This window comes from Physeter macrocephalus, chromosome 11 (genome assembly GCF_002837175.3).
Source record: "Physeter macrocephalus isolate SW-GA chromosome 11, ASM283717v5, whole genome shotgun sequence".
NCBI lineage: Eukaryota > Metazoa > Chordata > Mammalia > Artiodactyla > Physeteridae > Physeter > Physeter macrocephalus.
In genome coordinates this window covers 248,319-272,989 of record NC_041224.1, presented here as the reverse complement: position 1 = coordinate 272,989, position 24,671 = coordinate 248,319, and the positions used below count along the sequence as shown (strand labels likewise).

At 42.3% G+C, this 24,671-nt stretch overlaps 1 protein-coding gene across 5 annotated transcripts in view; it reads left to right on the top strand.

Annotated features, from left to right (window-relative positions):
* HMGN3 (high mobility group nucleosomal binding domain 3) overlaps positions 1-24,307 on the top strand; it is a 31,861-nt gene extending 7,554 nt beyond the window's left edge. Inside the window, exons 2-7 of one of the 5 annotated variants that reach the window (XM_028495324.1) lie at positions 12,586-12,636; positions 18,868-18,897; positions 21,815-21,865; positions 23,174-23,287; positions 23,408-23,494; positions 23,828-24,307. In XM_028495324.1, coding sequence (XP_028351125.1) covers positions 12,586-12,636; positions 18,868-18,897; positions 21,815-21,865; positions 23,174-23,287; positions 23,408-23,494; positions 23,828-23,863 — 369 coding nt within the window. In that variant the 3' untranslated portion in view covers positions 23,864-24,307. The other 4 variants (XM_028495323.1, XM_007127512.3, XM_007127511.2 and 1 more) reach the window with 4 other exon arrangements.
* The last annotated feature ends 364 nt before the right edge of the window (positions 24,308-24,671 follow it).

Here is a 24,671-nt window from a genome sequence, read left to right as displayed (position 1 = left end):
TTGGAAATGGCGACTGAAGTAAACACCGTTTAAGCTGTCTGCTTTCACAGTACCTAGTATGTTGAAATACGATGTTAGTCTCCTGAGTAATTTAAAAATCAGTGTTGAAGATAACGAACCAAATCAAAATGTTGAGTATTTTCTCCCGCTGGCTGCTTATTTATTGTACATTTAACTGCGTTCTTGGAAGAGTTCAGTGGAATCATGTATGGGTTCCTGGTCAAGGTATTTATTGAGTCCAGTATTTTTACATCTTGTGAGCATGTCTAGAAACAGGGCCATTTATATATGCCCAAGGCAAATGCATGTTCAGTCCCAGAAAGTAAATGATATGCATAATCAGAAGTAGGGAGATATAGAAAAAGGTTTTAAATCTCAAAATTGGTTCCAAAATTTAATATTTTAAGAAGAACTCATATCCGTAACAATATATACACATATTTATTCCCATTAAAATTTAAATAGCTACCACTTATTGAATACCTGGCTGTACCGGACCTGAGCTTTGTGCTTTATAGTCGTTAGAATAAAATAAAAATTAAATAAAAATATGTGAAGCTGTTAGAAATAAACCTGTGTGGCAAGTATTACGGTGTAATTTCATATTATTTCATTTTATTCTCCCTGCAGTTCTGCGAGGCTGTCCTCATCTCACAGTAAATAACATTTAGGTGGCTTTCTGTGACTCAGTCACTGTTCCCAGCACTTTGCATTAATGAGCTGAATCGTCCAACCACCCGGTCAGGTGTGTGCTCTCCACGCTGACATCTTCGGAGGTAGCGGGTGGCCGAGCCGGGAGTGCAGTCCTGGCTGGCTGGCTCCAGAGCCTGTGCTCTGAACCACCGAGCCCTGCGGCCTGGGATTTAGTGCGATGAAGGCATTTCCCCTGGGTCACACAGCTGGGAAGGGACAGAGCCAGGAATTCTACCCCAGCCCTCTTTTACTCAAGCTTTTTCTCCTAACCATGACACCACAGTACTTCCCGTAAATATTTATTTCTAATGGCCTCGTGTATTTTTATTTAAATCAAGGTGCCCAACGAATGAAACAGGGAAGATTCAGGGGTTATGTAAATATGTGAGTGTCCATCTGTTTAAAATGTTGTCTTTATTAAGATATAGGCTGATGCCGTTGTTTCTAGGTACCAGTCATAGGAAGGTACCCCACAAGTCATTATTATCTGTGATCACGCCCTCAGGCTGCCCTCAGGGTCCAGGCCTCTGGCTTCTGAAAGATGTATGTTATCATGAAGCCTTCTGGGTGTTTCAGGAACTAATGGACTGTAGGGTCATATACAAGGTATATATATGACGTTTCCTCATCCAAGCCTTGGTATCCGAGTGTTGAGGGTCTAAAACTTCGTATTTTCTCAAATTCCACCATGAACTGTTGGGTTTACTATTTCTAAGATGTATCGTCTTTGTTGTTATATTTCAAATAATAGGGATATTCCCCTGTGACCAGAAACATGTAAACACTCTTGCATAGTATACAATATATTGAGAGCTTATAATGTAAATGTTAAGCCACCATTGCTTACGCATTGGATTTTAAAAATGAGCAGGTGTTTTGTTTTAGCAGGTGCTAAAAGCCTCATAGTTTAGCAAAGCTGTTGGACCTAGAACTGGATGGGTTTTTGTTTCAGAGTCCTGGATTACCAAATGATTCATGTTTAATTACAAAAGTTATTTTTAAAAGATATAAAGTGATATTATTTTAAAATTATATCTTTATTATTCTGACCCCATACAAAGGTAAATACAAAGTTTACCCCAAGAGATTTTTTTTTTCTTTTCTTTCTTTCTCTCTGTTTTTTCTTTTTTGGGTACAAGCTGTGGCTTTTTACAGTACAGTACTGGACAGAATTTGTTAAATTCTACTTCGTGGGAAGTTGTGAGTCTTGGGCCTGGTGTATGTAGGAGGTAAACATACCAAAGGCTTGAGGTGATCAACGTGTGAAGCTCTAAAGACTTCTTCTGAAGTTACGTATATATGCCACATAATACAGTTTTTAACTGTATATTTTCTATCTACTTCTCATTGCTTTCCTTTATCGCTTCTCTTAATTACAATTTTTAATTTTACTGTTCCCCCTTTGAGTGGTCACATGTCCATCACATCAGAGCTGGCTGATTCATTTTGCAAAAATATAAGGAACATCGTAACTGTGTTTACCATTTAGTAGAAATAAACTCATGTCTGAGAAAATAGGAAAATAAAGTAACTATCTGATAACATCCCTTTAAAATCCCTGGTGTAAAAGTTGGAAGACTGGGGTCTAGTGTGGTCTCCACAACCCTTTATTGGGGGAAAGTCACTTGACCTCTTTGAGTGTCTATTCTTCATCTGTAAAATGGGAATATTAAGACACCCTGTGTATCTTAGTGCTACTGAGAGGATCAAATACAGCAACAAGGTGAAAGTATACAGAGAAATGCAAAGTACTATTAAAAATGATAGAACTGATTTGGTGTGTTGTCTTTACTTTTAATAGTGAGATAAAAATACTTGTATCTGTGTGTGCGACCATTAAAAAACCCAGAATAGTACATTTATGTGCATCTCAACATGTAATTTTTTCTTTTTTTTGTCAACATGTAATATTATTTACTTTATTTTTTAATTTTTTTTAGAATTATCTGACAAAAATTTATTTTTTTTTTAAGTTTAATCCTTTTTAGTTTTTATTTTATATTGGAGCATAGCTGATTTACAATGTTGTGTTAGTTTCAGGTGTGTACAGCAAGGTGATTCAGTTATACATATATCTATTCTTTTTCAGATTCTTTTCCCATATAGGTTATTACAGAATATTGAGTAGAGTTCCCTATGCTGTACAGTAGGTCCTTGTGGATTATCTATTTTAAATATAGTAATGTGTATATAGTAATCCCAAACTCCTAATTTATCTATCCCCTCACCTTCCCCCTTTGGTAACCATAAGTTTGTTTTCTAAGTTTATGAGTCTGTTTCTATTTTGTAAATAAGTTCATTTGTATCATTTTTTTTTAGATTCCGCATATAAGTGATATCATATGATATTTGTCTTTCTCTGACTTACTTCACTTAGTATGATAATCTCTAGGTCCATCCATGTTGCTGCAAGTAGCATTATTTCATTCTTTTTTATAGCTGAGTAATATTCCATTGTATATATGTACCACATCTTCTTTATCCATTCATCTGTCGATGGACATTTAGTTCCTTAAAAAACTAAAAGTAGACCTACCATATGATCCAGCAATCCCACTCCTGGGCATATACCCAGAGAAAATCATAATTCGAAAAGATACATGCACCCCACTGTTCATTGCAGTGCTATTTACAATAGCCAGGACATGGAAGCAATCAACATGTAATATTTTTAATGGGAAATTGTGTCTTGCTATTCCAAGAGGCTCACAAATGAGGGGGAGTAGGAAACACTCCATTACATATTATGTGTTGCTTGGCTGGGTCTACAGGTTAAGATATTTCCCACCCTGGAAGCGCTTTGCTCTCCTAGCATCCCAGATCTGCACACAGTTTTGAAATTGGGAAAGCCAGCAGAAACGACTTAGAGTGGTGTAGTGGATGACTCATGAACCTGAGGCAGCCTCCCTGGCTCTGAATCACAGCTCTTCCACTGACCAGCAAGATTACCAGCTGGGTCATCTTGGGCAAGTTACCTAATCTCTCTGGCTTCAATTCCTCATTTATACAATAGACATGATGCTGTTTACCAACCTCACAGGATTGTGGTGAGGAGATTAACTCATTCAGAACATTGCCTTGCACATGAATGCAGTACAGAATCCATGTTTACTGAGATTATGTTTGTTCCTTTGGGTCTCTTCTCGTGTCCTTTTCTAAGACTCCCCTACCTGGTATCTCTGTCCTAGACACTTACATAATGTGATTGGTATGTGTACAAGCATCTCACAAAGTCAGGCAAGTGAGATCTTCGGGTCCATCCTCTTAGTTTTCCTCGTGAAGAAACTCAGGCCCAGGGACATAAGATACAAGCCAGACTGGGATCAGGCTTCGGGCCTCAGCTGGGACCTTCGCCCACAATCCCATTCACACAACAGGGGGCAAGAGACAGCTCTCATGAAAGAGGCAGCTCAGACCAAAGAGATGTGTGAAATATTTTAAATTATTTCATATTAATGATATACTTCCATTATTAAATTATGTGTATTTATACTAAGAAAAGTTCACTAACATACTTGAAGAGGGCTTTTTCTTTGCTTTCAGTTATCTTTTGTAATGGAGTACAATGTGAGATAGTTTCCCTAAAAGTATCTCTCAGAAAAGAAGAGTTGCTGTTTATATCGGTTCATCCAAAGTCTTCTAAAGCAGAGCTCTTACTCAATTACTTTTATCTTGAACAACAAAATGTTATTTGGGGAAGACATACTAGCCTCATGGCCTTAATAAGCTATTTGGGTTTATAGAAGTTGATGAAATTAATAGGCACAAGCAAAGAAGGAGGTAAGAAAGAAATTTGACATCAGTTTGATTATTAATCCTTTGCATGTGATCTCTCAATCCTAAATGCTGGATTTTTAAGGGTTATTTTAAAGAAAGCAAGGCAGTATTGGAGGATCCCAAACATATACTTACAGCATGAATGAAAAACAGCCATGCTGATGTTAAACAATGGTCCTTGTGGCTTTGAATAAAATTTTCAGTGTCTGTTTCATATGACAAATTCAAATATGTGAATATTTGAGTTTAAGGGAAGTAAATGTCATTTGGAAAACTTCATAAGAATTTCCTGGACAGTGCCCCCATTTGTGGAGGGAAATTAATCAAGTAGTTGTGTTTATGTGTTAATTTTAGCAGAAAAGTAAAGAGTTAGTTATGGACACATTTCAATCTTTCTCCGGGTGGGTTGTTTGGATTTTTGTCCTAGAATGGTTTTCCTCCTCTAACCAGCTTACTATTGGACTGCCTTCTTTTCTCCAGCCTTAGGTTTATAACAGAAAATGTAAATTGATTTTAAAAGAAAATGTAAAGAAAAATAATAATAATTTAAACATATTGACCAGCAAGTTAGAGAAAAATCCTCTCAAAGTAATACATTTCCCAGGTGAACAGAAGTGGTTGTTGGTTTATTTGCAGTGTTACGTCTACTCCCAGCTTTCGTGTATCAGCATGGATAACCCAGGAGTTGAGACTGGTTTTGTTCTATGGCTGCTGGCAGATGGTTACTTGAATTTCATGCGTACTCTAGGCTCTCAACAAATTCACTTAAGTTATAAGCAGTAGCCCTTGTCACTTAAAATCTTAGAAGGAAAACTCTGAGAGCCTACACTTACCAGTAAAGACTATTTGCGGGACTCCCCTGGTGGCGCAGGGGTTAAGAATCCGCCTGCCAATGCAGGGAACACGGGTTCGAGCCCTGGTCCGGGAAGATCCCACATGCCGCGGAGCAACTAAGCCCGTGTGTTACAACTACTGAGCCTGCGCTCTAAAGCCCGCGAGCCACAACTACTGAGCCCGCGTGCCCCAACTACTGAAGCCCGCGCGCTTAGAGCCCGTGCTCCACAACAAGACAAACTACCACGGTAAGAAGCCCACGCACCGCAACGAAGAATAGCCCCCGCTCACCGCAACTAGAGGAAGCCCTCACCCAGCAACGAAAACCCACCGCAGCCAAAAATAAATAAATAAATTTATTAACCAAAAAAAAAAAAAACTATTTGGAACTTTAATACAAGGTCCAGTACTCTTTGCTGAGAACCCTGAGCCCTCCTCTTTCTTCTCCTGTGGCTGAGAAATATGGCACCAGGAGGTACCAGCCTTTTGTTCCTAGCTTCCTGCCACACCCTCGATATTTTTCTCTGTAGTGACAAACTTGGAGGCTAAGGCCATGTAGTGCTGTTCCTAAGCAAATGTTGAAGGCCTTTCAAGGATTTTCTCATCTTCTCTGATACCTTCCTGAGTTTGGAGAGAGCAAGCGGGGTTCACGACCCCCACAAGAGCCCCTGTGTAAGGTGGTAACCACTGTTACCAGGAGAAGGAGAAGCAGGAGACCCTCAGCAGTTGGTAGTTTGTGCTGTTGATTCCTCTGGCTGGCCTACAGAATGAAAATTCCAATTTTCTTTTCTTGGTTTCCTGAGAAGGGCTGCTGCTGCAGTTATCGTAAGGAAATACTGTTGTGTCCCCTTCAGTGCATTTTTCGAGTCTTCAGATGCAGGACCCAGGCATCTCTGTGAGAGGGGAGAACGGAGACAGTGCCTTTGGTCAGCTGCTGCAGGAAGCCGAGCTCTCCCCGTCCATCTCTCATCCTACACTCCCCCAAGAGGGACAGTTCCGAAGTCGCGTTGGTCATGCTCTTGGCTTCCTGTCTTACCCAGCTCCAGATTCCTTCATATCAGCACAAATGAAATGACTATGAATTATATGTCTTGAACAGAAAAGGAAGAGGCCGTGTGTGGACCAGACCTATAAGCCATTTAAGAAATACAGAAAGTGGGCTTCCCTGGTGGCGCAGTGGTTGAGAGTCCGCCTGCCAGTGCAGGGGACACGGGTTCGTGCCCCGGTCCGGGAGGATCCCGCGTGCCGCGGAGCGGCTGGGCCCGTGAGCCGTGGCCGCTGAGCCTGTGCGTCCGGAGCCTGTGCTCCGCAACGGGAGAGGCCACGGCAGTGAGAGGCCCGCGTATGGCAAAAAAAAAAAGAAATACAGAAAGCACTGGAACTTCCCTGGCGGTCCAGTGGTTAAGACTCCGCACTTCCATTGCAGGGGGCGTGGATTTGATCCCTGGTTGGGGAACTAAGATCCTGCACGCGGCATGGCGTAGCCAAAAATAATAATAAAAATAAAGAAAAAAGAAAATAACTGTTTTAAGAAAAGGAATGCAGAAAGCACTAATAGTCATGGAATTTGTGTTGGGAGTAGATGTGGCACTGCCAACTGGGCTTTGCTTCCACTCCCCTACCCCCTTAATATTGCTAATATTTTTAGGGGGTTTTAAGTACAGAAAAATTCACGAAATAATATAACATACCTATTAACCCATCACTCAGAATTCACACATTTGAACTTTTTTTATCCCATTTGCTTCAGGTCTTTCTTTTTTTTTTTTTTTTTTTTTTTCGGAACGCGGGACGCGCAGGCTCAGCGGCCATGGCTCACGGGCCCAGCCGCTCCGCGGCACTTGGGATCCTCCCGGACCGGGGCACGAACCCGCGTCCCCTGCATCGGCAGGCGGACTCTCAACCACTGTGTCACCAGGGAAGCCCTCAGATCTTTCTAAAAATAAAATGTTACAGATAAAGTTCAAGTTCGGAACACCCCCTTGGTTCCCTTCCCTTGTCAGCCTCCCTGGAGAGAAGCATGATCATGAATTTGGTGTGTATCCTTCCAGTCCATGATTTTATACGTTTATGATGTATATGTCATATATAAATCCGTAATATTGATTTGTTTTAAAATCTGTAAAAGTGGAATCATATATCTGTATTGTTCTATGTCTTCTGTTACTTGACATTATAATGAATGAATATAATTTCTTGAGGTATATTATGATAACTAATATATTTGGGCTTTTTTAATGACTTATTTTGTGGTTTCTATTTATTATGGGTTTTCCTTTGGTTTGCTCTTTTCTCCCCTGCCTTTGATTGTAAAATTTGCCTTATTCCACTTCTCCTGATTTTTAAGTTTATAGATCTTATTTATTTTCTTAAAATTTTTAATGCCTCTCTTTAAATTTTGGTTTAACAGAGTCTAAAATGACTCTGTGTCAGTATCATTCTCCAGAACAAAACCAGGACCCTCGCATGCTGGGGGTGAGGATCATCTGTTCCCCCTCCTCTCATCTTTTGCGGTTGTTATTGTCTAGAATTGTGCCATCCAATATGGCAGCCATTAACTGCATGAGTCTATTAGCCAATGAGAAAGAATGAGCTGAAGTTTTAAAATTTTAGTTTTAATCAATTTAAATTTAAGAACTGGTATTAGATTCAGTTACTGGAAAATTTTAAATATGTTTACAACAACCTGGATATGTGAAACTACTATAAACTTCATGATCTCTTAACATATTTAGAGGGTCAGGTATTCCTGGTGAAAATTTAACATTTGAATGGAGGTGTGCTGTAAGTGCAAAATACATGCCAGGTTTTGAAGATTTAGTACGAAGAAAATTTGTGAAATATCTCAATAATTTGGATATTGATAACATGTTGAAATGATAAAACTTTAGATATGTTCAGTTAAATAAAATATATTATTACAATTAATTTCACCCATGTCTTTTAACTTTCTTCATGTGGCTGTTAGAAAATCTAAAATTACATGTTATAATTCTATAGGGCAGCACTAGTCTAGGACTTCTTCTGAAATATTTTTAAACACACAAAAAATAGATAATAGTATCTACAGGTAATAATTAGATTTGCCAATATATTTTATACATTTTTCCTTACATATTTTCCTTCCATCTTAATGCACTTATCGCTGAATTTGATTATTTAGTACTGGATCCTTGTTGAAAGAAAGGCTCTGTTGGTAGTAAACTCTCTTAGTATTTGTATTCTGATATGTCTTTATTTTGCCTTCACTCTAGAATGATAGCTGGGTATAGGATTCTAGGCTGACAGTTTTCCTCAGCTCCTTGAACATTGCTTTGTAGTTTCTTATAATTTATAGATGCATGAGAAGTAATTCTTTGAAAATAATTCATCTTTTAATTCTGATAACTTTTAAAGATTTTTCTCATTTTCCTTGACCTTCTGTAGTTTTACTATGTCTTATTGTATTTGTTGGCTTTGTTTTGTTTCCAGTTTGTTCCTTGGTGTGAGTTTTCCATCTGGAGACTCATGACTTCAGTTTGGGAAAGTTCTCACCCATAATGCCTTTGCCTTCCTACTAGTTAGAATCTCTGTTCTCTGCTTCTGAATGTCTATTAGATACATGTGGAACCTCGCAGTTAGCCACCATGTCTCCTAACCTCTCTTTCATATTATCTCTCTATTGCTCTTTCCTGCATTCTGGGCTAATTCCTCAGCAGTCCGTGACAATTCATTATTTCTTCTACTGTCCCTGGTCTAGAGTTTATGTTTTGAGTTTTTTTATTTCAATGATACTACTTTAATTTTCAGAACTTGTAATTTTAAAAAGTTCAACTCCCTCTTGATTTTTGCCAAATTTCATGCTCTTGGCTGATTTTGTGTCTCCATTGGGTCACCAGGTGTTCAGTGATCCACCTGCCTGCCAACTTACCCTCAGATCATCTCTCAGTGGTGCTTCCGACTCCCCCAGAATCCCTGCTGTACCTTCCATCAGGCCACCACGTGTGTCCCCCACCCCTTGCTGGCTCTCAGCTCAGTCCCCATCTACTTGGGTGCTGAAGGAGCCTCGGATATGTGAATGAGATCTCTTTGTTAGACCGTGGTTCTCTGCCCTCTTGACCATTCTGGGTTCCAACTGGATTAGCATAAGCCTGCCCTGTCTGGGGGAGTGGGGCAAGAACCCCTCTGCCTTGGAATTCCCCACATCCCGTCTAACTCACTTCATCCTTCCCGTCAGCCCACAAGGTGGCTGAAGTACATCTGAGATCATCTGTGTACACCCCCAAGCCTCATTTCTCCCTTTTCTTTGTTTTTATTCCTCGAGATCCCTTGGGACAAAACCCTCGGGCTTCTCTTTTAATCCCTTCATACCATGATCTCCTGCTCTCTCCAGCCTCATGGCTAAGTGTTACGGTGGACAGAGTGTGTGATAAGACAGCCTGAAACGGTAGGTCTTTCCGAAATCGTGTACCTGTTACTCTGTGTAACAAAAACAGAGGACCAGGTTGCAGGGACTCTGGATGTAAGGAAATGTGCTCAACCTCAAGGCCCTGTTCAATATGATATATCATACATGATAATTCAGAAGACTTATATATTTTGTTGTATAACATCTGTATAGCGATTCAGTCTGAAATGCTCTCCCCAACATCTGGCTTGATCGTAAACATGACCCTCTGAGTTAGATGTCGTTATCATCTATCAGATGAAGAGACTGAGCCACAGTGATCAAGTCACTGCCCCAGATCACGCCTCTCCTAAGTAGAGAGCCAAGATTGAAGCCAGTGTCTTGACCTGCATGTGTGCCACAGTACCCCACTGATCCCAGGGTGAAGATCACTTGGGTTTTTCCTCACTTGCAGTTTTCTATGTGCTTGTTCATAGAATGCTCTTATGGAGAGGTTGAGCTTTGCTGGAGTTGTATCTCTTCCAGTCTCCAGTCTTAGGTTCATTCATTCATGCATCTGAAAGTATTAACATTTTCAGTTATACCTGCTTTTTTGGTGGGGTCTTTCCAAGTTTCTCTTTTTCAATAATTTGCATCCAATACAGACATTGTTAGGTCAGTGTTTAGAGAGTGATCTTTCAGTCATATTGCTGTCACAAATCCACTGCCTAGAAGAATATTGAACATAATGTCACTAACATCAGTTTAAGAAAATTTTTTTAATGTCATTTAACATCAGTAGTAGCTGTGTGCTGCTTCTTTAAAAGCCTATCAGTTACAGCTGGAGGGTACCCCAGATTGAATCTACTGAGTGGCCTGATAAGTAAGAATGAGAGCCCAGCACTTTAGACAACAGAGGATCTGGTTTGTGGTCAAGTTTGTAACCGTGGAAATGAGCAAAGCCAAATGGCTCACCTAGGGATTCGATTTTCTAAGATTTTTCTGTCTCTAACTCAGCTGGCTGATATAGCATGAGATCTGTGAGCCAGACATTCTTTGCAAGAGAGTGGGGACAGAAAAGAGAAGTTCTGGGACTCCACCCTTTCCCCCCCCCCCCCACCCCACCAGTCCAGTGGTTAAGACTCTGAGCTTCTACTGCAGGGGGCACGGGTTTGATCCCTGGTTGGGGAACTAGGATCCTGCATGCCACGCAGCATGGCCAAAAAATAATAAATAAATAAATAAATAGAAATTTGCACCAAGAAATTTAACACAATTTAAAAAAAAAAAAAGAAAAGAGAAGCTTTGTTTTCCTTGATGATAGAGAAGATTCCATGGATGAGGGAAAAATAATTGGTTGATTTGGGAAACTAGAGAGCTCCATGGATCTGGGAGGTTCTGAAGAGAGATGAATCGGTAGTCGGTGGGTAACACTGGGTAACAGGCAGCCCCAGGGAAGAAGAGAAGGTTTACTGTGTCTTGAAGAAAAGCTTTTGTCTTTCTCAAAGTCTTTATCTACTTCTGACCTGTGTTTCACATATTACTTTATAATCTAAGTGTTTATTTTCTTTGGCCGTGCTGTACGACTTGTGGGATCTTAGTTCCCTGACCAGGGATCGAACCCGGGCCCTTGGCAGTGAAAGCACAGAGTCCTAACCACTGGACTGCCAGGGATTTCCCTATAATCTAAGTGTTTAAATTTAGCCTTAACTTTATGTGGACTTTCCATGTATTCACGTAGCCTAACTATTTTTAATCGCATTGCATTAGTAATTATATCGTTCATTTAAATATTTCTCTGTTTTTTACTGATCATGTGAGTTGTTTCTCGTTATTTCATATTAGAAACAGTACAAACAAAACCGTATTTTTACAAAGTCTCTTTCTTTGAGTCTTCGTGCGAAAATTGGAATTACTGGGTCAATTATATGATGAGTCCTAAGTGTCTTTTTCATATTGCCAGGCTGTTCTCTGAAAATATTATATTAATTTACAGTGTCACCAACCCCAGCAAACAGTGGGTTTTAGGAGCTTTGAATGTTTTTCTCATTTTATCAGATGAGGCATTACCGCATAGCTGCTTTATTTTCCTAAGCCAAACATTTGTGCCAAATGTCATTTGCTCTTTGTATGTTTTCACCCTGGGAACTCCGTGCCTATCTTGTGTTAAATAGTTTTAATTTTCTAATTAGTTGAATAGTTTTTATCTTATTTATTGTCTTTAGACAATAAAAATATATTGGGATAATTGATGTGTCTCATAAATCTAAGTACATTTCCCCCGTTGGGAGTCAGGTTTGAGCTGTCGCGAGAGTGGGAGGGTGCCCCCGCCCCCCCCCTCGGCGGGGGATAGATCAAAATCAGGAAAGAAACCGGCTGGGGTGGCCAGGTGCTGGGCTGTCCTACCGAGTCTGGGAGTGTGGGAGAGAGCCTGGAGCTGACGATGGAAAAATAGGAACTCACGATAAATGTATCAAGTCGTATCAAGAAATGGGCTAGAAATCAAAGCTAGGCGAGTATGGGGTGAAAGTACGCTTTTGTGCTTGGCTTAGGTTTTCCCTGCTCTCACCTTAGGGAAACAAAGTGACTGGAACATGTGTTGGGTCCCAGGCACCCCTGCTGCTGACTGCTGGGTTCCTGTTCTTTACCGGGCAGCAAGAGATCAATGAAAATTCCTTGGAGTGAATGTGCATTGAGAACAGGGGCTGAGATCAGTTCTTTCAATACTTCCTGGTATAATCTTAGAGCAGTTATGCAGATAAATGCAGTGTGTGTGTGTGTGTGTGTGTGTGTGTGTGTGTGAAACATATCCTCTTACAAACTTACTTTTCCCTGCAGAATATCATTGGCTTATGTGGTCTTTTAATATGCACTTTCCAATTTAAATACAATTCACCGAAATTCTTTCTTTCTAGTCTCCAGAGAATCCAGAGGGCAAGGATGGATCCAAAGTAACTAAACGGGAGGTAGGTGTATCTTTGACATCCTGTATTTAATTATTAACTGGAATTTTTAATATCGTTATGATGGTCTACATCTGAATGAATACTCTTCGAAACCAGATTGCTGAGACGACATAAACCAGAGATAAAAGTGTGGCTGTGTAGCCTCCCTTAGCCTGGATAGATTTCAGTTAGGGGCACTCATGAGGCATTTTCCATTTGCTGTGTTGTTTATGTTTCTACCTGTTGGCGCTGCTGTCTGTTAAAAGGGATACTGAGAATTCCTTCTGGGCAAAGAGCGAGATAATAGGTAAATTCATCAAGGAGAACAAAGTCGGCCTTTCACAGCAAGGAAATGAAAGACTTGATTTAATAAATTCTCTGCTCCAGTGAGTGAACTATAGATTACTTTTTGGGTTCTGAATATTTGCCTAAAAGGAGTCATCTCTAAAGTCAAAAACTATGAAGGATACATAAAATGTCAAAATATTAAAGTTTTTTTTTTTTAATCAGGAAAATTCTTAGGGTTTGGGATAGTTAGACAATAAGTCAAAGAAGCTCTGTATAAAATACAGAAATCTCCAGAAAACTAGGAAGAGATGCTTGCATTTGACCTTCCGTGGTCGTATCATGAACTTCTAAAAGGAGATGAGCTAAAAAAGCAGCAAGTAACTGTGATGACAGCCATTCCCTTTTGCATAGAGCTTTACAGTGTGTGGAAAAACTGCAGCTCCTAATCCTTGAACTTATAAACTAAAAGGGGTCATGGGAGAGACAAAAACAATATCTAGTTACGGATTCTTTGATTGGGTGACTCATACTGTGTTAGTAATTCAGAGGTTGTCATGAGAGCAAAACCCCTACACACGATTTGTAGAAGGAAGTTCGTTCTGCCGAATGGAAAATCTTTAACGGGATCTGTAAAGAGATCATTTAAAAGCAAAACAAACAGAACTGCCAATAGCCAAGTCCCCACCATCCATTTACCCAGTATTCAGTGTCTCACATAGAGTTTGGGAGGTGAAGTTGGTGATCCAAAGTCAAGTCACTAAACAAATGCTTAGAACCAACCGAAAAATGTTATCATACCAAAGTTCAAATGCTTGAATTTTCTTGAAGATGGCAAAATACAATTTGTAGGACAGTTGGCTAAGTGTAATACCCCCTTAATGTTTTTAGATTTGAGCACAAAATGCATTTGGGTTTCTCCTTGGGGACTGCTATTTAAGTTGATTTGGCAGTCAGAAAACCTAGAAACCATTACACACAGCAGATCTTGGATAGTGAAAACAGCCTTTCCCTCCCTTCCACACTAAAAACCATCAAGCTGGTTGGAATATATGTAAAAGATCTTTGCTTATACAACTGTCTTATGCATATTCTTTTACCCCAGAATTTTTATTACTTATATTTTTACATTATTACTTCTCATATTTTATCTGATTACATGTATTATCTTATTGCTAACAAAAGTTTCCTAGAAAAGACTCTTTTCCGTCCTTTAAGCCAACACCAGATTAAAACTCGTGATTTGCCTTCAGGACACCAACATAGTTGTTTGAAAAGGGAAAAGGTCAGTTAGTTGGTGGTGCTTTGGGGTAAGAACTGTCTGACCATATCAGACAGTTCAAAAGGATCCCCTTTTGAAAATCATCTTCCACTCCATGATATTTGAAAGGCATAGTGCAGAGTATAGTATCTGGACGATAAATGACCAAAACAATATGCTACAGTCATTACGCTGGGCAGTTTTTCAAAGCCCTTTCACCTCCATTGTTTGATCTGATCCTTAAAATAACCCTGGAATGAGGGCAGAGAGCCTTTCAGCATTTTCAGAGAGACATTCCAACCAAGGCAAACAAAAAATAGGGAGCATTTGAATGCACCTGGCCGCACAGATTCCACAGTGAGCAAAAGGAGCAAACATCTCTGCCTCCATGGAGCTTCCATTGTAGTAGGGGGAAAGAGGCAGTAAATAAAAAGTGACTGAAAATTTGCCATGAAGAAAAAGAAAGCAATGAGAGGGAGTAATTTATGTCAGAGAAGCGCTGTTTTGGTCAACACATAGGAGTTATTATCCCCCTTTGAAGAGAGCAAACAAGGCAGCACGCAGAGGGATACATGATTTTCCCCAGGTGTCACAACTTGTAAATTGCAGAATCAGGAAAGACGTCTGCGTCTTCTGACTCAAAATCCTCTATCCTCCAGCCCCTTTTGGGGTCATCATAAAAATCTGGGCATGGGACTTCCCTGGCGTTCCAGTGGTTAAGACTCCGCACTCCCAACGCAGGGGGCATGGGTTCGATCCCTGGTCGGGGAAGTAAGATCCCGCGTGCCGCAGGACATAGCCAAAAAAAAAAAAAAAAAAAAAAAAAAAATCTGATCACCCAGTGCCTTTTCTCTGTCTTCATTCTCCAGCCAAGGCCCTGATACACATCTTGCTCCACTTCCCAGTTTTGCAAAGAAGGGAAATTCTAATTAGCTCTTCATTTGTTTTTGAAAGTTAAAAGCAACTTGACTTGTGGGCTTTTGCTTGGAAGAAGCATTAAGAAATCTCATAAAAATAAATATGCGTCTGAATTCCAGTGGAATGGCCCATATGTTTCAAGCAGTATTCAGCAAAGTCCAGTGATTCTACTTGCATCTCGCTCTCCTAGGGAATTTTGTCATATGGAGATTAGACTTCTATGTTGCTTTTGCAACCAGGACATTAAAGTGAAAGGCTTCACGTCTTTCATAGTAGCCTTCACCGTGATTTTCTCCAACCCGGGGAATTACCAGGTAATCAATAAATGCTTCCTGAATAATACCATTGTACCCAGCACCTGTGTACCACAGTGACAAACCCTCACATTGTTTCTGTAACTTTTGGCCATCTGTCATTCTAAAAACCTTCCTCTTTTCCCTTAGAACTGCTCTTTTGGCCACTTTTCCTGAGGACTCACAGTCAATTGATGTAGAGAAATTCTCTTTTTTTTTTTTTTTTAAATTGAAGTATAGTTGATTTACAATATTGTGTTAGTTTCAGGTGCATACAAAGTGATTCGGTTATACACATATGTGTATATATCTGTATTCTCTTTTTAAATTCATTTCCATTGTAGTTTATTACAAGATATTGAATATAGTTCCCTGTGCGCTACAGTAAATCCTTGTTGTTTCTCAGGAGAAATTCTTATTATCTTTTTTTTCATAGTACTGCCCTACAGCCTGAGTCTTAAATGAATACTTTGAATTCTAGTGTTTGAAAGAGGGAAAAAGAGCAGTCTGGTCTATTTTATATCTGGTATATATGGTCCAATCATTTATAGATTTGAAGGCTTGTGAAAGCTGATGAAACGTTCCAGGAAGGTGTATACACTTGGTGCATAATCAGTACTGCTGACTGTAAGCGAAGGTTCGTTTCAGCCTCCTGTGTCTGCAGTGAAAAAGAAAATCTCTTAGGATGGTTACCGAAAAGGAACATTTAAGAGAAGTCTCTTTTTTTTTTTTTAGCATCGAAAGAAGAGCTGGTAAATTTTAGCAGGAAGTCATAAAATCATTTTACAGTAAAACCTGTGGTTTTTAGAGACGGCTTGGTTTAGACAGCCTAGAAAGGCAAACTCAGTTTTTGCATTAATTTCCTAGGCTTTTTATTCTGAAACTCTTGTACTGGACCTGAATTATGAAAAGGTAGCGAGGCTTTTGGATCGGAACAGCTTGCAGGCCCTGCAGAGCAGGGCTTGGTTGGAAGTCTCTCTGGAAATCCTGGGGAGTTGGGGTGGGGGGGGGCGGATGGGGGATGGGGACCGGGGTTGGGGGCGGCTCTGACACCCCTCTGCTCTTCAGTGTGTTTGCATCTTCGCCTGGAGAGGGAGGGAGGGGAGCAGCAACCCCGGAGTTGGGGGATTTTTCAGAGGATTTGGCTTCGCTTCAATGAGATCTTATTCAGGACAGCTCATTGGTGGATAGGGAGGGCCTTATAAGTAACGGTTAACCCGTTGGCCCCTTTTCAGGCTCCAAACTGGATGGTAAGTGAGGAGTGGCCTTGGCATTGCACCCTGCAAGCTCACACTTGCATGTCTGGCGCTTACCACTCCATTTACCTCCACGTTTTACTGAGGGCTCCCGCTACAGAAGTGCAAGAGAAGGGGGTTCTGTGCAGATGGGGTACAGATAGGAGACAAGGGAAGGAAGGCCAGCTGGGCACACGCAGGGCGACACCAAGTGGGGAGGTATTCAGGCAAGACCTGTTCAACCCCCTTTAGCAGAGAGGCCGCCGATTTTCCTCTCAGAGGGCATCTTTCTGAGCACTCTGCCGGCTGCGCTTTCCTCTTGAGGCAGTGTGGGCGGTTCTTGACGCCGCACAGAAGCGTTAAGCTGAGCTCTGGTTGGTAATTGGAGGATGCTCCTTTGCTCCAACATGCTCAGAAAGCATACTGAAGAAGCACAGGTTACCCACCCACTTGCTGCCCGGTTTAAGTGATAATGCTGCCTCTTCTTCGGGGATACCCAACACATGCAATTAACCAGCCTGGGAAAGGCACTACAGGATTTGGGTTCTGGTTCCCAGAATGGTTATTGGTTCCAATTATCCCATGACAATCCAGCAGACGCCGTGGTGATTCCCATGGAGCACCTGGTCCAGGCCCCGCCTCCCATACTGTGCACCCCTTACCCCTGCAGTGACGTGTCACCGCCAACACGTAGCCTGCACAGTCTCCCCGACTCGGTTCTGCCTGCCAGCCTGAAGTCCAGCTCAGCTTTGCGCACGACCCCAAGGTTAAAATTATTCCAGAAGGCTCTGGCCTTTCATTTCCTTCTGTAGCTTAAAGAAAGATGACTTTAGCTTCCTCTGGCTATTTTCAGCCAGAAAGTTCTTCGATGTGGAGATGGCAAGAAACATTTCTTTGACTTTGGCCTTGACCAGCTGACCTAGACTGACAAGAGAACTCCATGATTCCTTGCAATCATGAGCCAGGCTCCTGCTGTGAACCCCTTAAAAGATTATTTGAGACATTTAAGCTATTGTAATGAGGCAAAGTGTGCATAAGGCAGCAAATTAGGGAAAAGCTTGAGTTTATTTTTTTCAGCCAATATTCTTGCATATCCACTGTATGTTAGGTGGTACACTGTTCTACTGGAGATAGAGCAGTGACCAAAACAGACAAAGTATGGAGTATTTGCTTCTGGAACACTTTTTTTTTTTTTTTTTTTTTTTGCGGTACGCGGGCCTCTCACTGCCGTGGCCCCTCCCGCTGCGGAGCACAGGCTCCGGACGCGCAGGCTCAGCGGCCACGGCTCACGGGCCCAGCCGCTCCGCGGCACGTGGGATCCTCCCGGACCGGGGCACGAACCCGGGTCCCCTGCATCGGCAGGCGGACGCGCAACCGCTGCGCCACCAGGGAAGCCCTGCAATACTTTTAAAGAAAGGCAGTTGTACTTGTACTTTCAGAAAGTGCAATCCCTCGGGGAGCCATCTTTTGCTGGTGGGAAGTAGAATATCAATTCTATACGCGTTTTTCTGAAATGCCTAAAACAGTTCTGCTCTTAGAAATTTTCTTTGCCATGTCCTTTGCTGTTAACTTGTACCATCCTTGAAGAAAAGGTTTCCTTGAAAAATACCAACCTCAACCCAGTTTCTCTAAATTTGTAAACTTCTAAATGAAAAGATGAGATTATTAAAAAGTTTATTTACATCTTTCAACGTGTGCATTTCGTAGATAAATAAATGTGTGTATTTTGTTACAGGTAAAAGGAAGTCTTGCTTGTTAACTGCCTAAGATTTGTAGCCATTCTCTTTTCTAATGTAGTAACCAGGGAGGGGACTCCTGCTATTTCGGTTTCTGCACAATTATATAAGTCTCTTTTAGTATTAATTTATAAGCTTTAGTTCCATTTGTAAGGAACAGGAGTCAGACTGGACTGGTTCTTAAATAGCACCTCAGGGTTCCTGCTGCCAGTTTTATCACAAAAGTTTGCATTGGAGCCTAAATGTGTCTTCTTTGCCTTTCTTTGTCCACCCCACCCTCTACTGCAAAAGGCCATTTCTTTGAAGCGTGAGCCTACACCTCTTTAGGAACACTTCCTCTGGAATATTCCAATGCCCAGGGCACTTGGGGGTATGTTTCACTGTGCTCACCTGGGGAGAGTAATGGTACTCATGCATTCTATTCTTTCAACAAAGTAAGACGGTAAGAGTGAATTTTTAAGACTCCACCTGGTTGTGTATAATCACCAAAAAATATGGTTTTTTTGTTTTCGTTTCCTTTGTAGCCCACCAGACGGTCTGCCAGGTTGTCAGCGGTGAGTACTTTGGACCCCGTTGCTGTTAGCTCTTATGAATACACATCCCTCGGTCCAGAACAAAAGCAAAGCAGAGGGAAGATTAAGGTGGTGTCTCCCTTGAGCTTTTTTTCTTTCCTTCTTAGAATTAACCTGGGTCAGAGTTTCTGGCAACTTTGACTGGTGTTGCCAGCAACTCAGGTGATCAGACACGTTGGTGAAAAACAGTGGCCAGCCCGTTTAGCAAGCGTACAGAGCCCAGGAAGCTGTTTGATATCACTGGATTCCCTGAGATGAAGAATGACGTTAGCAAAGTCCTAGCCTCCCATTCTATATACCTGATCTGCTAAAGGAGTCAAGAAGTCCAATTCTCCCTCCATGACTCATACCTTAGTCAGGACCTTCTGAAGGTTGTCTGAATCCATAGGCTCGAGCCTCACTTCAGAACTAGAGAATCTGAAAAGGGTAACGGTTTCCACTCTGCCACCTGGGGTCTCCCTCTGTGGGCCAGGCCCAGGGGAAGGACAAGGGTTAAGATCATTAAAGCTGGGACCGGCTGGTGTGAGCAAGCCTTGGCCAGGAGTGTGCCTCCACTCACCACGCTGTGCTCCAGGCTGGCTCCAGTGCTTCTTCCTGCTGTCCTGCCCATGCACCAGTTCTCCTGCCACGACAGGGCAGCCTGCCTCCTGGTGGAGGACTTGGGTTACTTTATGTGCACTGCCCGCTGACACACAGAGGGAAGGGCATTGACCTCTGGGCTGATGGCACGTATCCCGATTCTAGACGGCCCGGGAGCTGCAAGCTACTGTGACCTTCAGGGAAGCCTGGATTTCCTCAGCCCGCAGCTGTGCCTGGCACAGTGTGGCGAATCCAAGCTGAAATGGATATTGGAAACTTGTTTCTGAATTTAAAAGAAAATGCTAGTTTCTGGCTTTTCTTCTCAATATATTTTTGCTAAACTTGTTTCACAAATTAAAAAAATATATATAGCAGCTTCTGGCTTTTCTTCTCAATATATTTTTGCTAAACTTGTTTCACAAATTTAAAGAAAAAAAAAAAAAAAAGAAGCCGGTATCGGGACCATTCACAAGTTCAGAAGTATAGCCAGGTTTGGGTTGGGTGAGCCAGTGTTTCACATGAGTCCCAACCTAGGAAGCAATGTCAGAGTTACCAGGAAGGTTAAGACCTGGGAGGTGTGGTCGTGTGTGTACCCAGGTAATCTAGATTCTGCCAAAACCCCTCAGAGGTGGTGGGCTTGTCCAGTGTGGTATAATTTTCACTGTGGTTGAGAAGTTACGTTTTAACTCTTTTGTAGATTTCACTGTAGATTATACTGAAAGCCATTGTATTCCATGGATATCTAGCCTCTCAAGGCGGGGTAGATCATGTAAGTCAAAAGCCAAAATTTAAAATAAGGCCTTTCCTGAGCACCAGGGACCAGCAATATAATACCTTCCACTGACATCGTTGCCCGTGGTGCTGACGCAGAGCCTCCTTGGAAGCCAGTGGGGTTACAGGCTACAAAACCTCATCATTTCCTGTCCCATCAAAACACAAACGCTGAGTTTGCGGAAAAGGTCTGTCTTAACAGAAAATAATATGAAAGGACATTATTTGCTGTAAATTGAGAAAACAGGGGCATGTTAGTACACTATATCAAAGCCCCAGATAAAATTTTTTTAATCCGGAAAACTTAGGAGCCATGCAAGCTGATAGATGTGGGGAGGAAAGTACAAATTTACAGTGGTCAGAAGGTTAAGGAAAATAGTCCCTACTTTTCAAGCTCCACTTTTCTTTTTTTATTTGAGAGGTCGTGTCCAATGGTCAGTCTTCCAGAACTGAACTGACTACAATTTCAGTTTGTGCCCTTGATGGAGAGGGCCAGGTTCTGTATGATCCCGAACATCTGGAGGTATTGGGGAGGAACATGTGTTTTTTCTCCACGGGGGGGCAGAGAGGGACTCTGGGCAGTGTTTTCTATTTAAAAACCATTCTCCCTGGTGCCAGGAAAGAAGTATAATTTTTTCCTAACTCAATGAGAGAACTATTTGCCCTAAGATAGCTATAGAAAACCACAGGTTTACACTTCCGCAGTATCTTCATGTGCCCATCTCACGCCCCTAGGAAGCAGCCGGGCTGAAGCCCTGTGTGAAGGGGCCTGGGGCCACGGGACAGGTGGGCACTGCTCCCAGGAGTGGGGAGAGCCACCCGAGGCAAGAGAAAAAGAGTTGTCCGCTGGGCTCTTTGGCTAATAGGGTCTGTGAAAGATCTTGAACTTCGGGAGCTAACAGTGGACATTGTATCGTTATAGTTGTGTTCTTAATAACAAGCTCTAGGGGCAAATGAGCCCAGGGTCTGGATGGGCAGGAGAGCCTCCTCCCCTTGAGCTGGCCTTGGAAGAGGAAAGTAGGAAGAACCTCAAGCTTCAACAAGCGCTTGAAACCTGCATCGGAAATGGAAGGGTTTGGAACTGGCTTTGGAACACTTCACAGGCAGCTCTCTTATCCCTGATGGGCTTTTGCCTGTGATGGTGCTAGGACTTCTAGACTGTTCGGAAGGCCGGTGTCCCTGACTTCACCGAGTCATTTGGCCAAAAGGGCCTGGGTTGTTCCTCTTGCTGCCGTGTTGTGATAAAAGGAAGTACAGAGACCTGGGACCCAGAAGCTTAAATCTGTTCCCGGAGAGCTGTTCTGGCCCGGGGAATAGTGAGTTGGCTTTCAGATCTCGCCTGCCATTCACCTGAGCACCCAGGATGTCAACAGTTATGAAACGCAGGGGTCTTTTTGCTGCCACCTGATGCTGAAAATAGGACGACATATTTTTTTCGAAATGAACATCATAGCAAAATGGACCGTCTTTAGCGGTCTTGTTGCGGTTCCTTTGGGTGCTGAGGGTTGTCTTTTTTTCAGTATTTGTATAACTTAATTTATCTTTGCAGAAACCCGCTCCCCCAAAACCTGAACCTAAACCAAGAAAAACATCTGCTAAGGTAAGAGGTGCTCCCCCGCCCCTCTTTGGCTTTCTCCGCAGTGAATAAATTACAATCCCATATCCCAGAGTCATCCGAGGCACCATGACATTTTATGATCCAGGCTCAATGTACGGACTAGAAAACTTGCCCCAGCTGCAGACAGGCTCTCTCCAGAGGCAGAGAGCACAACTTTTATGTTTCACCGGCAGTGTGTTTTCATTTGGTCCGTAAAGCGAAGGAGGTCAGAGCGTGTTGGTGTGAGAAGCCTCACGTCCGAGGCGGGGTTTGGTAGCTGCCTCGAGAACACGCCGTTCGGGTGGGGCTCAGAAGGGGTGAGCCCGGGCCCCTGGAGACACTGCTGCCAGCAGCTGGAGGCATGGGGAGGGGCTTCTGACTTCACGTAACTGATCTGAGGAGGTCAGTCTGAGGACTAATAATAATCCTAGGATAATCAATACTGGCAAATAATTAATACCGGCGAACAGTTACATGGTGCTTATCCTGTGCATAGATCCTCACATCAGCCCCACTGAGGTAGGTACACGTATCCCGCTTGGCAGATGAGGAAACTGCGGCACAGAATTATTAAGAAATTTTCCCCCAAATGGCTCTTCTGTACCCTGCCCTTCAGAGCATCGTCCCTTGCGGTGAATTTTTTGAAACGATGTGTCTGTATCATGGTGTGAGTAGGCGGTTCGGAAGCGGAACTCGTTTCTGTGGCTTGGTTATTTTTATTTTTTTATTTTTTGGCCGCGCCGCGCAGCTTGTGGGATCTTAGCTCCCCGACCAGGGATCGAAGCCGTGCCCCCTGCAGTGGAAGCGCGGAGTCTTAACCACTGGACCGCCAGGGAGGTCCCAGCTTGGTCATAAAATCAGGAATTTTTCTGCCTCTGGGCCTTCCTTTTAAGCGCTTTCTCAGCTTTCTTGCCACTTAAGCCCCAGGTCCCCGCGTGCAGTGTTTCTCTTGCTGGGTCTGCCCTGGCTTCACCCACGCCCCCCTGCTGCTACTTCCCCACGGCAGAGCCACTTCTCGCTTTAGCGAGAGACGGTGCTGACCCAAGCCACACGAGACGGTGCTGACCCAAGCCACACACGAGGGGAAATCAAAGTCCAGTGGATTTTCTAAGCTGCCTGGTTACATGTTCGTGGAGCCTCAGTGTAACTCACTCAGAGCTCAGCGGAACCGGGTGTCCATTTTCCCCTGAAAGCCACCACAGTGGCCTTGCTTGTGTTTCCCCCTGTGCTTGGACGGAGGCTGGCTGAGTTTACACAACATCACACCATGTCTAACACACTCTGTTTCCCTGTGCTTTGCTCCCCTGTTAGAAAGAACTGGCAGCAAAGGTTAACAAAGGTGCTAAAGGGAAGAAGGAGGAAAAGCAAGAAGCTGGAAAGGAAGGTACTGCACCATCTGAAAATGGTGACACTAAAGCTGAAGAGGTACTTTCCCTAAATACCTCCCGCTGATTGAATCAGTGTCTTGCAAGCAATTGCTCGATCCTTCAGCCGGCGACCGCATGTTCATAATGTCTCTCTTTATTGCCTGTGATGTTATTGCAGATCCACATCTCTCGCTCAACTGTTAATGTCTCAGCCTCCAGAGGTACCCCACCCAGCACACTGTCAGGAAAGGGGCAGATTGAAACAGTGAGAGTTAAGGGTGCAGTAGAAAATTCCGCACGTTTGCAGTGACTAGCATCAGATAGTAGTGTGGTGTTCTTTTTATCGTGAACCGAGGGAGCTCACAGGTAAAGCTTCCGTGGTCGTTTGCAAAGCAGAAAGCAAGAAAGGCAGCCAAGTGTTTGTGTCCTGTTTTCCTGCCTTGTCTGTTTTCCATCCAGAGTTGAAGTCGGTTTTGCAGTAGAGCTGCTAAAAAACAGATGTTCCAAAGTGTGTGTGTCGGTGGGGTAGAATCTTCTTTGGCTTATAGTTGTTTTAGTAGTAACTCTATCTTTTTTGTCTTCCGTTCTTTTTTCACAGGCACAGAAAACTGAATCTGTAAACGAGGGAGAATGAATTGTCATGAAAATTGGGGTTGATTTTATGTACCTCTTGGGACAACTTTTAAAAGCTATTTTTACCGAGTATTTTGTAAATGCTAATTTTTTAGGACTCTACTAGTTGGCATATAAAAATATATAAGGATGGACATTTTACCTTCTCGTAGTCATGCTTTTTGGAAATTCCCGTCATCCTTGAGTAAAATAAATACCAAGTTAATATTGGAAGCTGTCTGTAAAATTGATTCAGCATTCCATGCACTTGCTTTAAAAATTTAGTCCCGTGCATACTGTGGTGTTTTTACCGTGCGTATTTGACTTTTTTCATGCAGTTTTTCTAGAGCAATAATCAGTGGTGCTTTTGTACCTAGGTTTTATGTGATTTTAATGAAACATGGATAGTTGTGGCCACCTGCTGACTATTTGTGGTTTAAAATAAAAGGTTTTCCTGCCTGCAAAATACCTGCCTCTTAGTAGTGTCTTTGCTAGATGTAGGCAGTGTTTCATTTTATTGTTGCAGAAGATGTAAAGAATGTCTACAGTCTGTTCTGTGATGGCCTCTCTAATAAGTCAAATAGGATTGTTTCTTAATTTTCTGCCCTTTAAAAATGTTATTTAAATAAAATCATCTGTGAGTGCCAGCGTAGAAGAATCACGTCTAATATCCTTTATACCAGAAGTGGCCCGCAACGGTCACCATATGATGAAACTTAATACAACACTATTTTATTGAAGTCCTTATAAATAGGATAGCGTTCTGCTAAACCAGAACAGTGAAAAACCATAAACTTGGACTCATCCTTGAAAATGTTCCCACCTTCAAA